Source organism: Phocoena sinus, chromosome 6 (genome assembly GCF_008692025.1).
Source record: "Phocoena sinus isolate mPhoSin1 chromosome 6, mPhoSin1.pri, whole genome shotgun sequence".
Taxonomy (NCBI): domain Eukaryota; kingdom Metazoa; phylum Chordata; class Mammalia; order Artiodactyla; family Phocoenidae; genus Phocoena; species Phocoena sinus.
The window spans coordinates 94,964,195-94,977,419 of record NC_045768.1 but is presented as its reverse complement, the minus strand read 5'-3'; the positions used below and the strand labels follow the sequence as shown (position 1 = coordinate 94,977,419).

General features: G+C 38.2%; 1 protein-coding gene across 1 annotated transcript in view; it reads left to right on the top strand.

The window, feature by feature from the left end:
• The window catches only part of DIRAS2 (DIRAS family GTPase 2), a 35,964-nt gene extending 30,288 nt beyond the window's left edge, over positions 1-5,676 (top strand). The window contains exon 2 of the mRNA XM_032635474.1: positions 3,538-5,676. Within this exon, the coding sequence (XP_032491365.1) occupies positions 3,574-4,173 (600 nt within the window). The 5' untranslated portion in view covers positions 3,538-3,573 and the 3' untranslated portion in view covers positions 4,174-5,676. The remainder of the gene's footprint in view (positions 1-3,537) is intronic.
• Positions 5,677-13,225: the final 7,549 nt, after the last annotated feature.

Below are 13,225 nucleotides of genomic sequence, written 5' to 3'. Positions count from 1 at the left end.
TCTAAGAAACCATTGCCAAATCAAAGATCACAAATTTATGCCTATATTTTCTTTTAAGAGTTTTATAGTTTTTGGTCTTACATTTAGGTCTTTGATCCATTTTGAGTTAATTTTTGTATATGGTATAAGGGAGGGATCCAATTTCATTCCTTTGTATGTGAATATCAGTTGTCCAGCATCATTTGTTGAAAAGACTATTCTTTCTCTATTGAATTTTCTGACATCCTTCTCAAAAATAAGTTGACTGTAAAAGTCAGAGTTTATTTCTCGACTCTGAAGTTTTTCATTCATATATTTGTCTATCCTGTGCCAATATCACACTGTCTTGATTATTGTAGCTTTGTAGTGAGTTTGAAATCAGGAAGTATGTGTTCTCCAACTTTGTTCTTTTTTTCTTTCAGTCAACATTGGTTTGACTATTCTGGGTCTCGAATTTTCCTGTGAATATTGGGATCAGCTTGTCAATTTCTGTAAAGTAGTCAGTTAGGATTTTCTTAGGGATTGCATTGAATGTGTAGGTGATTCAGGGACTATTACTATCTTAACAAAATTAAGTCCTCTTATACATAAACATGGGTGTCTTTCCACTAATGTAGGTCTTCAGTTTCTTTCAACAATATTTTGTAACTTTCAGAATATATATTTTGTACTTCTTTGTTAAGGTTATTCCTAAGTATCTTATTCTTTTTCATGATATTGTAAATGGAATTAGTTTCTTAATTTTAGATTGTTCATTTCAAGTGTGTAGAAATACAATTAATTTTTAAATGGGTATTATATTCTGAAAACTTGTTGAATATTTTATTAGTTCTAATAGTTTTTAGTGGAGTCCCTAGGATATTCTATCTACAAAGTCATGCCACCTGCAATATACTTTTGTTTCATTCTTTTCCAATCTGGATGGTTTTATTTCATTTTCTTGCCTAATTCTCCTGGTTAAAACCTCCAGTAAAATGTTGAATAGAAGCTGTAAGAGTGGAAACTCTTTTTCCTGATCCTAGGGAGAAAGCATTCAATCTTTTACCATTAAGTATTGTGTTAGTTTGGTATTTTTTATTATATGCCCATTATCTGGTTGAGGAAGTTCCCTTTCATTTCTGGCTTAAGTGTTTTTGTTTTAACATAATGGAGTGCTGAATTTTGTCAATTTTTTGTATCTACTGAGGTATCATGGTTTTTGTCTTTTATTGATATGGTGTGTTACGTTATATACATGTTTTATATATATATATATATATGTATATATATGTATATATATGAAACCAACTTTGCATTGCTGGCATAAATTCTACTTGGTTATGATGTATAATCTTTCTGTATATTGGTGGATTCAATTTGCTAGTATTTTGTTGATTTTTATATCTATATTCATAAGAGAAACGGGTCTGTAGTTTTCTCATGACATCTTTGTCTGGTATTGGTATCAGGGTAATATTGGATTCAGAAAGATTAAGAAGTGTTTCCTCCTATTAAGTTTTTTGGAAGACTGTGAAGAATTGGTATTAATTCTTCTTTAAATGTTTGCTGGAGTTCACCGGTGAAGCCATCTGGACCTGGGCATTTTCTTTTTAAATAGTTTTTTGATTACTATCCAATTAAAGTTCTATTCATATTTTTGATTTCTTCTTGTGTCTACTTGAGTAGTTTCCATCTGTTTCATCTGAGGAATCTAACTTGTTGGCTTACAGTTGGTCATGCCCTTGTAATCTTCATTTCTGCAAGATCAGTAATGTTTCCTCTTTCATTCCTGATTTTAATAATTTGAGTCTTTTCACTGTTTTGTTTGTTCAGTCTAGTGCAAAAATTAATTTTGTTGATATTTTCAAAAAAACAGATTTTGGTTCTATTAATTTTTTCTGTTGGTTTTCTATTCTTTATTACTTTCCACTGTAATCTAATCTTTCATTTTTCTTCCTTTGGGTTCAGTTTGTTCTTTTTTTAAAAAAATTGTAACCATTTAAAACATCAAAATATAGTTAATTTACAATGTTGTGTTAGTTTCAGGTGTCCAGCAAAGAGAATCAGTTATACATACATACATATATATGTATGTATGTATATACATATAGATGCTTCTTTGGTTTTTTGCAAGGTTAGGGATACCAAGTGCGCACAGAACAGCTGAGTATTTAATTGAGCAGATTTGCAGGCAGATGTACATGGTGAACTCAGAAAAAAAATCAGGAGATGAGATGCCACAGTCCTGGGCTTTGATCTGATCTGTCTGCCAGTAGACATTAGCTGCACATACCCATTTCCTTCCATGGCTAATTATATTTAATTTTTACCGGTCTCTGAGAATGACTTTGAGCAATGCCTTTTATTACTGTCCCTTGGTTACTCTAAGATTAGAAAAGTGAAAGTCAGCACAATGTTGCCTGGAGAAAATGGGTTCCATGCTTCACATTACCGTATTGCGTGTCTACTTTGTTTTAAAAATGTTGGCTGTTTCTTGACTGTCTACTTTTTTGCATGTCATATGTCCTTTCTTACCAAAGAAGGAACGGGATGAAAGATTTTTGATAATCTGTATGTCAGGAAACGGGTGATGTTTGTGATAAAGGGAAACCCCATTCTACTCCATTTTAATGACCATTAATAGTGGTTTATATCACTGTCTTAGTAACACTTGACTTCTTATAATTCTTAAAAATAGAGCACCCATAATCATTTTAAATTTGATTAATAAAAGGACCCTCCAAGCTTCTTAGTTAACTGTCAACTTCTACTGCTAAATGAGAGTCCACACCATGGCCTGAGTAGTGCCCAGGCCCCTGTGACCAGCTGTCTGTCCAGCAACCTGTGGGACAGCAGCCTGTGGGACAGAGATACTGCAGTTTGCATCCCTGCCTCACCTCTCACTGTCTGTGTGAAGTCGGGGACATTACATTCCCCTATTCCTTCTGTGTTTCCTCATTTCACAACAGGGATAATGACACCAGTTCTGCAGGCTGGTGAGGATTTCATGAGTTAATATAAATACTGAGTAAAAATTGCATTCTCCTCGCCTTTAACCCCCTCCTTGTACTTTTAAAAAATTACATATTATGACCAGTGTATTGGGTGTTCACAGTACTTCAGGTTAAATAGTAAAGATCTGCTGTGATTGTGATTATGTGTGTGTGTGTGTGTGTGTGTGTGTGTGTGTATGTATGTTGGGGCTTGGTTAATTTCCATCTCCCCATTACCTTTCCTGGATTCTGCTTCTCTTGGGCTGACTTGGCATCTTTTCCCTGAGCACAGGGTGATGTGAGAGCAAAGCTGCTCAGAACCATGGTCCGATAAGGAGGAATAGACTGGCTCCAGTTAGCCACTCAGTAGATCAATAGCCCTGTTGAAAACTGGGGATTAGCTATAATTATTGGATTTAGAATTACAGAATTAAAAAATGAAATTTGAATTGTTCTTGTGTTGGGAAAGTGAAAGCAAACTGTACCATTTCAATTTTGTTTTAAGCTATCAAGAGAGGGTAAAGCAACCTTTTCCTAGATTTCTCTTTTACTAATTCTCTCAAACAACATCTGGTTCCTTTGCTAGGTGCTTCCTAGTTGATCGTTGGAGCCCTCAAGCAACATGCCAGAGCAGAGCAACGATTACCGGGTGGCCGTGTTCGGCGCAGGTGGTGTTGGCAAGAGCTCTCTGGTCTTGCGGTTTGTGAAAGGTACATTCCGGGAGAGCTACATCCCCACTGTGGAAGACACCTACCGGCAGGTCATCAGCTGTGACAAGAGCATCTGCACCCTGCAGATCACGGACACCACAGGCAGCCACCAGTTCCCTGCCATGCAGCGGCTGTCCATCTCCAAAGGGCATGCCTTCATTCTGGTCTACTCTATCACCAGCCGGCAGTCCTTGGAGGAGCTCAAACCCATCTATGAACAAATCTGTGAGATCAAAGGGGATGTGGAGAGCATCCCCATCATGCTTGTGGGCAACAAGTGTGATGAGAGCCCGAACCGCGAGGTGGAGAGCAGCGAGGCCGAGGTGCTGGCCCGCAAGTGGAAGTGCGCCTTCATGGAGACCTCGGCTAAGCTCAACCACAATGTGAAGGAGCTCTTCCAGGAGCTGCTCAACCTGGAGAAGCGCAGGACCGTGAGCCTCCAGATCGATGGGAAAAAGAGCAAGCAGCAGAAGAGGAAAGAAAAGCTCAAGGGCAAGTGCGTGATCATGTGAACTCCCTCCCGTGGGAGCAGCAATTGTGTGTCTCCCTCTCCTCCCCTCCCCCTCCACGTGAAACCCACAGTCGTCAGGGTAGCATGTCAGATGCCCACGTGTTAAATATTGCATTTTGACCGAGATGTGCGCTGTTGTCCTCAGAGGGCATTTTACACTACCACCAATAAGCACCCCCTCTCCAGAATCAGGGAATCTGACAAATGCTTAAAATGAAAACTAACATGCTCAACATCGCAGGGAACCGAATCGGGTGCCAGACATTTCTGGAGGCATCGTTCGCCATCAGGAGGCGTGAGAGCTTGTGCCCTCGGAAGCAGCATGTACTGATAGGGGGAAATACTATCTGCATACATGTGAGAGCATGTTAACCCAGAGCTGCAAGCACCACCCCAGACCAGGCATCCCCTCTGCTCAGAAGCCAGTGACAACCCTTGGGGAGGGGAGGGGTGGGAAGAGGTGAGAAGACCAGGCCAAAGTTGTTCGGTTCCATGGTTCTTCTACTGAATTAAAAATAACACAGCCTCTCTACCCGCCAGAGGATGTTCACTGTCAGTTCCCAGCTGACCTGTGAGCCTTGCCACTCTGAGGGGAGGTCCTCACCTCACTAAGTCAGGTTATTAGCAGGTATCGTTTTAGCCTTTTAGGGTATTTCTTTCCACATACAATGATGAATTCACTAAGAGTGTGCTGCTCTGTCAGAAATTCTTCAATTTCCATTTAAAATGTTTGCGTAAGGATATTGTGGACAATACTAAAACATTGCAATAACGCTCCTGTGTGTTATATTGTGAGAGTTTTAGAAATGTGAAGTTTCCTTCCTTTGACCCATGAGGGGTATAACTCTTCCAGCCTTCAGATTTTAAATAAAAGCAATTAAAGTAGCTATTTTTTAGACATTTTTTTCCCCAACATGATTTTTTTCTTTTCAATAACTCGATCTGTATCCAACTGGGTAACAGCCAACAAAGGCCATCCGAAGACCAAAAGCCACATCCATTTTCTAACAGACACGGACATGTCTGTGCCATACTTTGCATCTTAATAAAATACGTTGAAACAAAGGTTGTTCACTGTGTTTTTGATGATTATCTATAATGAGTATATTCCTGGGAAATGCATTCAAGTAATAGATTATCGTGCATGTTCCATTTGAAATGTCTTCTAAGAGCTGTTCGATGCAGGGTTCACTCTGGAAATGATTATCTTTTCCTCCTAATGATCTCATGTGCATCCTCAATCCTTCAAACCAAATTACGGCCACTGCTGGTTCCTGCATGCTAGGTGGAAATGGGTCCGGCAGGCTCTGTCACAGGCTGGGCATAGCCCACTCAGCTTATTCTTCTGCCGTCCTCAAGGCTGCTTTGGCTCTGCTTCCTGAAAATTCCCACTGACAGAGCCTGTAAATTCTCCTGTTTGTTCCAGTCTGCATCCCACTCGGGCCTCCTCTGGAATTTTCCCTTTCAGCACACCTTCCTGTTGCCTGCCTGGCAGGCAGAGAGAGTGATGCCCTCAGGATCATGTAAGGGGAGCTTCTCGGCTTCTGGGCAGCAGCGCCCAGCTGAGGCAAGATGGTCAAGTTCGGACGTTTGCACATACCCTTCTCTCGTGCACTTGCTGTGTCTTTCCTGTGCCTCCTGCTTGCTACAGCAACTATTGGGCAGTTCTGTGCTCTCAACAGATCCTAAATTAACCTTTTTCTGGTTAAATTTTCTTGCCTTCATCTCATCCCCTCTCCTCTGCTAATAACTCATACTTGTGATGTATTTAGTGTGTGGGAGGTACTTTGAGAACCATTGGCTCCATGGTCAGCCCACCTCTCTGGCCTCCTAGAACAGAACTTGGACAGGGAGGGTAGAGAAGTGGCCTGGGTGCCACCAAATCCCTCTCCAAGTCCCAATGGACACACCTTCTGATGGGCTCCTTCTGTTCCAAGTGGCTGTTCCACAGCCTTCACAGTGAGATCTCATTGGTGTGTTTTCTAGAACATTTGCTTTCCAACTTGTCCCTACCTTTTTTTTTTTCTATTTCTATTCTCAGAGAGATGTCATCCATTTGTAGTCTGGATATGGGTTAAGTGGAAGAAGAAACAGGACTTCATGGCCAAAATGAACTTTAGAGATCTTGGGTGGGTTAAACTAATGGTAAAATGTGATGTCTGCCACAGGCTGTAATGTCCGTAAGGCTCCCAGTGTGTGGGCTCCCTGTCACTGCCCCATTCTTCCTAATCCAAGTTAGAAATTCATTTAGCCCTCTCAAGGCAGTGTCTACATTTTTAAGTGTTTACAGCTTGATCAATATGAGAAGCTTGTAATTATTGAAAATCTGATCTCATTCAGGACACATTTTCTTCCTTTGTATTTTGCCTGTGAGTTTATTGGAAGGCCATTGATGCTTCAATCATGGGTCTTTATTCTGAGATCATTTTTTATGAACTGCACTGAGGATATAGATGATTATCTCAAAATAATATTTTCGGAGCTCCCCAATGGACATTCAGGTGGAGTTAGTCCCACTGAACCAGATGTTTTTAGCATTTATGTGGGCCAGTCCCCGAATAAGTAGTTGTGGTTCTTGAGGACACGTCCTGCATTGCATATGGACACAGAAGATTTTGACCTTGCCACAGTAAGTTACAAAACTCAAAATATTGGTTTGAAGATGGCACTCCGGGAATAAGCTTGGGGCTCCATGGGTCCCGTTCTGTCCCTGCCAATCCCTCTTCCATCTGGTGACAAGCCATGGGCGTGCCCTGGGCATGCATGCAATACAGCAAGACCAACACAAGAGCAATATTGAATTGTTCATTAGATCTAAAATTATATATATATAAAATATATATAATTTATCTTCCTGCATTTTGAAGTATAAAGTACATTGTACATATCTGTAAGCTAGTATATTTGTTTCACCATTTGTAATATTTAAGAAATGCTCTCTTTATAGAACAGAAGTATTAAATATCGCCCAGAAATGCTCTGTGATACTTAATTTTTTTTTCAAAATTTGTAATGTGTTGCTCCTACATAAGCTCTTTGGAAATGTCCATAACTAATGGGACACATGTAAACCCTCAAAGATCCATCCTGGAATTCAGTGCCCCACAAAGACAGTGTGTGGACATAACATTTACAGAGCATGACTTTTATACATGTGGGATAGCAATGTGTATATTTATATTTAAGGTGTATTTACTGTTACAATTCCATTATCTATTTTATTTACAGTTGTAAAAATCATTCTTGCATACAAGTTTCTAGTTGTCAGTGATATTCTGAAAATAAGAATATTAAAATAAAGCTTCGGTTCTGACACACGGCTGGAAGGTGGTGGTATTTCTTACTCTTCAGGGCATAGTGGGTCTGTGATGGTCTCGCCCTAGTTCTTCTACAACTGCTTTCTTGCACCTGTTGACCACATAGGAGATTGTCAAGCCCTGCAGGTCTGGAGTCGGCAACCGCAGCTGCCCTGCGGTGTTCTAAGGAAATTTCCTCATTGTTTGTCACTGGGCTGACATGATGCTCCGGGAAGAGTGAGGTGAGAGGGAAGGAGTAGGGTCAGGGCCCCTCCTTGGCTTAGAATAGGAGTAGTGAAGTGGAGAAAAACTCCTCTTTAATCCTATTTCCCCCAAATCTCCTGGCCTCCTCAGGAAAGCCAGGCTGTTAAGTGGAGTTGATGTACAAAGCCCCAGCACTGTTCCCGGGCACAATTTCCGTTTGACACCCTTGGTCCTTACTCCTTCTTCTCAACACCAACTATAAGATAAACCTGACTTTTGATTTTGAAAGACAACAACTATCAACACAACAAAACCATCATTCAGCCACTGAATAGCTAGATGACCGTGGGCAGGTTCTTAACCTCCCTGTGCTTCTGCAAAATGGGAATCATTAGCAGCATGAGTGGCCATGAGAATTAAATTAACCATAAGCACAAAGCAGTTGGAGCGATCTTGTCACATTTTGAGCCTTCAATGGAAATAAAACCCCTCGGACTATGTAAGACTCTTTCGAAGGTCTGTGGCAGTGTGAAAATTAATCTATGCAGATACAGCAAATCAGCCAGAACCTTTCAGTTTCTTTAAGCCCCTTTAACAGCTTTCTCCAGTCTGGCTCTCGGCACACTCCACCCCTCCTCCCCCTCCCAAGATCATTAATACTACATTATTCAGGGATTTCTCCATTTACAGAAATAATTAACAACCAGCAGGCCCCATTAGGCCCCATTAAAGGGCATCCCATCCAGTGCTTATCAAGCTTTAATGTGCAAATAAAGCACTTGAGACCTGTGCTTCGGCAGAGTCTGAGTCAGCAGGATGGGGTGGGGCCTAAGAATCTGCACTTCTAACAGGTTCCTAGGTTCTGTGGATGCTCCTGGCCCACTGGCCACGGTTTGAGTAGCAAGATTGTAATCTACTTATACTCCAATTTTGTTGCACATTGGAATCATGTGGAGTTTTGAAACTTATTGATACTGTTGGGGAGGAAAAATTTTCCTCTACCCTTCTAGGTTCTTCTGGCTGGCCTATAACAGGGAAGAGCCAATTCTGACTCCTTGTTGGATATGTTTCCTTTACTTTAACCTTTGCTTTTCTTTGCTTTTGTTATTATAATCACTGTCTATAGCTGTAAGCATACATAACAGCCTGCCACAGGGAACCATGCCCCTCTGCCTGACTGTTAAACTAAAAGGCCTTTGTTCAGCCCACAGAGAGACATTCTGACCCTGCCCACCTGTGAATGGCTGCAGAAAAGAAGAAATTAACACATCCCCTCCGATTTTGCAAGATAAATGGCCTTTTTACTTTACTCCCTCATCTCCTCCCCGTCTCGGTTCTATAAAAAAAAACTGGCATCCAGGCCCCAATAAGATGGTTTTTTGGGGACCCTAGTCTGCCATCTTCATGGTCTGCTGGATTTCCAAATAAGTCACTATTCCTTGCCCCAACTCTTCGTCTCCCTATTTATTGGCCTGTCGTGTGGTGAGCAGAGCGAGCTTGGACTCAGTAACAGTCCTAATAATTACATTGACATGAGAGTAACAGGAGAAAAACAAAATTTAAGTATGTACAAAACCAGTTAGAACCAACTAGGCCCAAGAACCAACTAGGTAGAAGGTTGGATCTCCAATAGACCTTGAGCCTCATTATATGCTCACTGTAACACATTTGCATGCTAAGTGATACACCCACAGGTGCCATGAGAGTTCTGAGGCTGACCATAAAAGGCCCAAAACTGGGAGGTGGCCCAATTCCTGGGAATCCCCACCCCATCTTCTAAATTGTTAGAATGTTCCTCCCCCTCATTAGCATATGTAATTACCCAGCCCATAAAAGCTAACCACCTCCACACCCCAGGGCCACTCTCACTTGAGATAGCCTGCATTCACTTTCTGCCTATAGAATGTGTATCTCTCTAAGTAAACTCGCTTCCACTTTACTATGGCTCGCTCTTGAATTCTTTCCTCATTTGGCAACCCGCCCCAGGAACTCTTCCAACTCGTAGGAGAGATGGGACATGACCATTCTCCCGCACCCCCTTCTCCAGCAACAGAATCTAATATCCACAAAAGAATATTACTGAGACAACTTTTCTCTCTCAACATCACCCTCATTTTTACCAAAGAGAAACAAATTAAGATTAACTTATTTGAAAAATGAGTCTAGTTTCATTACACTTGGCCTGGCTATTTACATAAGTACAGCAAGAATAGTGGTTGACCACATAGACTCTTTTATTCTGCTTTGCTGGAATTTTTCATAAGGAATCCCAGATTGAACTTTTAAATGCTTCACAAGACTAGGAGGCAAAGCTAAGGACTTGTTTGTCATCAGATTTCCCCTGCAATATCTAAAGGTTTGGGTTAATTCCTTTGATTTTGAGGTCCACAACATGTTCAGAGGTTCCTGCACTTGCCAAGAAGTGACCTTTTTTACCCGGTTAGGCTGTCGGGAACCCTGTAAGCAAGGTACCAGACTTTTTTCAAGGGACTTTATTGGCTCCATTAAGTCAACCTTAGTTCCTTAAACCTGTTTAGTCATATCTGAGTTTATGCATGTTTCTCTCAAAGGCATGACATCCCAGTCAAAGCCTTGGTAATATAGCCAGTGCTTCCAATTGTGTCCTGTTATAAAGAGAACAGATTCTTAGTGAACTTATGCAAATAACTATATTGCCATAACGAATACTCATTGAATTTTCAAATTCTGGAGGAATCAGGTAGGGAGAAAAAGGTAAATGTCTGCTTCAAAGGAATAATTTACCAAACTTCTGTAAGTCATAGTTTAAGAGGAAAGTTTTCCTTATATCTGGAAAACAAAACATTAACAAAAATTAACAATGTTTCAAACAAGAAAGTCATAAAATTTATAATCATCCTATTCATTCAGTCCCATGTAATTAATTCTTGTTGATCTTGATCTTTAGTTAGTAGTTTTATGAAGCCATCTGTTTCTCTATTAGTGTTTTGTAACTTCTTACCTAGTTTAGTGGTATAGTCTGAAAGTTAACAGAGACAGTATTTTAGAATATGTTAAGAGTCCTTTCCATGAATTTCTCTGAAGATGAAACATACTTGAAAAAGCAAAAAGACTTAAAAATGACCATAATTATCAAATGAGAATTCATTAACGTAATTGACAAGGAAATGTGGTTATTTTTGTGACACACATTTTAAAATAGTAATTAGAATTACAAACAATAACATTATACTAGGACATATCAGATTTTTAGGAATTTTATATATTTTCTAGAACACTTACATTAATAACATTTACCCATACAATATAACCTCAGACGGTTTATTATCACTTATTTGATAATGTTTCCCATGTAATTTAACATATCAAATACACCTATTAGTTTAATCTCTCTCCTTTTGTAAGTAGAGAGAATATATCCTTTGGGATGCTCCAGGTGCCCTCTAGAAATTCTCAAAGTTAGTTTTTGGTCAAAAAGACTTCATTTAGAATTTGATTTTGGGGGAAGTTTGTCAAAAATATCAGAGATTTTAGAACACTTGGCCAAATAGGATCGTAATTTATTGTGAAACAATACTTATTCATTTAACCATGACAACAAAGACTTCACAGGCAAATACAGAAGGTTAAATAGTTGTACAAAGCTTTAGCATTTTAATATAGAAAAGATACAATTTTTTTTAAATGATCAAAAAGCCGATAAAGGCAAAACATAGAATCTTTGTTTTTCTAGGCAGATTACATTAAAGATAAAAAAAAAAACTAAAAACAACTTTCACAAGAGCAGACCAATAGTCCAATAAACCTTTTTCTCTTAGCAGATGAAGGAAAATTAAGGCTTAGTTTTACCTAAGTACATTATTGATATTAAAGCTTATTTTTAAAAACTTTATAACAAATTCATTGATCACACATAAACTTTCTTTCTTAGATTCCTTTTCCTACACCTTCTACAACTTTCTATGTCCATTTTAGTTCATCCCTTGTTGTATTTTTTTACCATTCAGCTTTATTTTAGGAAAAAATTATTTTATTTTCCCTCAACAAAAATGCATCTTCATATCTCATACCTTTTCTAACCAAAAATACATCCTACTTTCCTTGCATATAAAGTTGTTTCCCTTATTATTTTCAGTAGCTTTAATCATATATGTTAATTAGCATTCTTAACACTTAGAAACTTTAATTTCTAGTGAAAACTATGAAGTAAGCAATTGTGAACTATTACACCAGCAGTCTTTAGACTGGCAAATTTATGAATACATTCCATAATTTCTAGAAACATACATTTCCTCATAGCACAAATTTTCAATGTGGCATATGTCATGTTTATGAATAGACTAAAATATCTTTAGACTCTGTAATAAGAAGTCAAAATTAGATAGACTTGTTCAGCAATTAATGTCTCAGTATTTTATCTTATCTGGAAATTATCAGACATTTAATAAATCCCCATCATTTCAATTAGTAAAATTCTAAGGGTGGAAGTTAAAGAGATTTGGGAAACTAAATGGATATATCGTAAAGCAATTAACTTAACTTAAAAAGTTCACCTAAACATTCTTATCTTATTTAATTCATTTTTAAAAAATAATCATACTTAGATTACTCCTGAAGATTGAAGATTTAACAATACATTCAAGCTATTAACCATCACCTTATTTTTCTTGATGACAAATTTTATGACAGAGATAAGATAAACTTATTTGAGTTTTAGTAAACCTAGATAGAAAAAAAGTGTTATACTTAATGTTGATAACTCTAAAGACATACCTGTATTAATTAAACCAGCAAACTTAAACTAGATTTTATTTACCAAAAATTATCGTAGATCACATAAATTTGAAAAACATATGGGTTAGTTTCTGTTATATTTATGAGATTTAAATATACTTAATTGATAAGTGCTTAATTTTAAGCCAATTAAATAGAGCTCTTTTACAAATTAAATTTGGCAATTGTACCTGAAGGTAGAAAAATACCATATCTATAATACACATACATAGACATACAAACACAAACAGAGATCTTATAGCTTTCATTTTAAAATTTCAGTCATGAATTACATATAACAATATAAAACTCACTAGTTTATAAATAACAGTTGGAATAAGTTAAGTTTACATGTGCAGATGGCTAAAGCTTTGTACTCTTTATGGGGAAGACTTTTAAGATTTGTATTTGTCTTCGACAAGTAATCTTAAGAAGGCCAAGCACTAGATTTTGGACAAGACAGTCTTTCCAACAGTATGTATTTTAAAAAGGCAACTCCCCCCCACCACCTCACTTTTTTTCTTCAATCTGGGCAGATTTTTAATTACCTTCCAGGATGTTTACATAGACATGGTAAAATTTACAACTTCAGAAGACAGAAATAATGCAAGTTTTCTCTTAGGAGTTTGGGGTGTATTTGACTATTATAGAAGTCTAGCGTAATTACTATTTAAACTTTATCTTCTTTTTGTTAAGTACAGACCAATTGTACATCCAGTATCCTGATTTTTGTAATATCTGCAAATGTCTGGTGGTAAATAGGAAAATGTCTGAGTGGATTCTGAGATATTTCAGAATTAT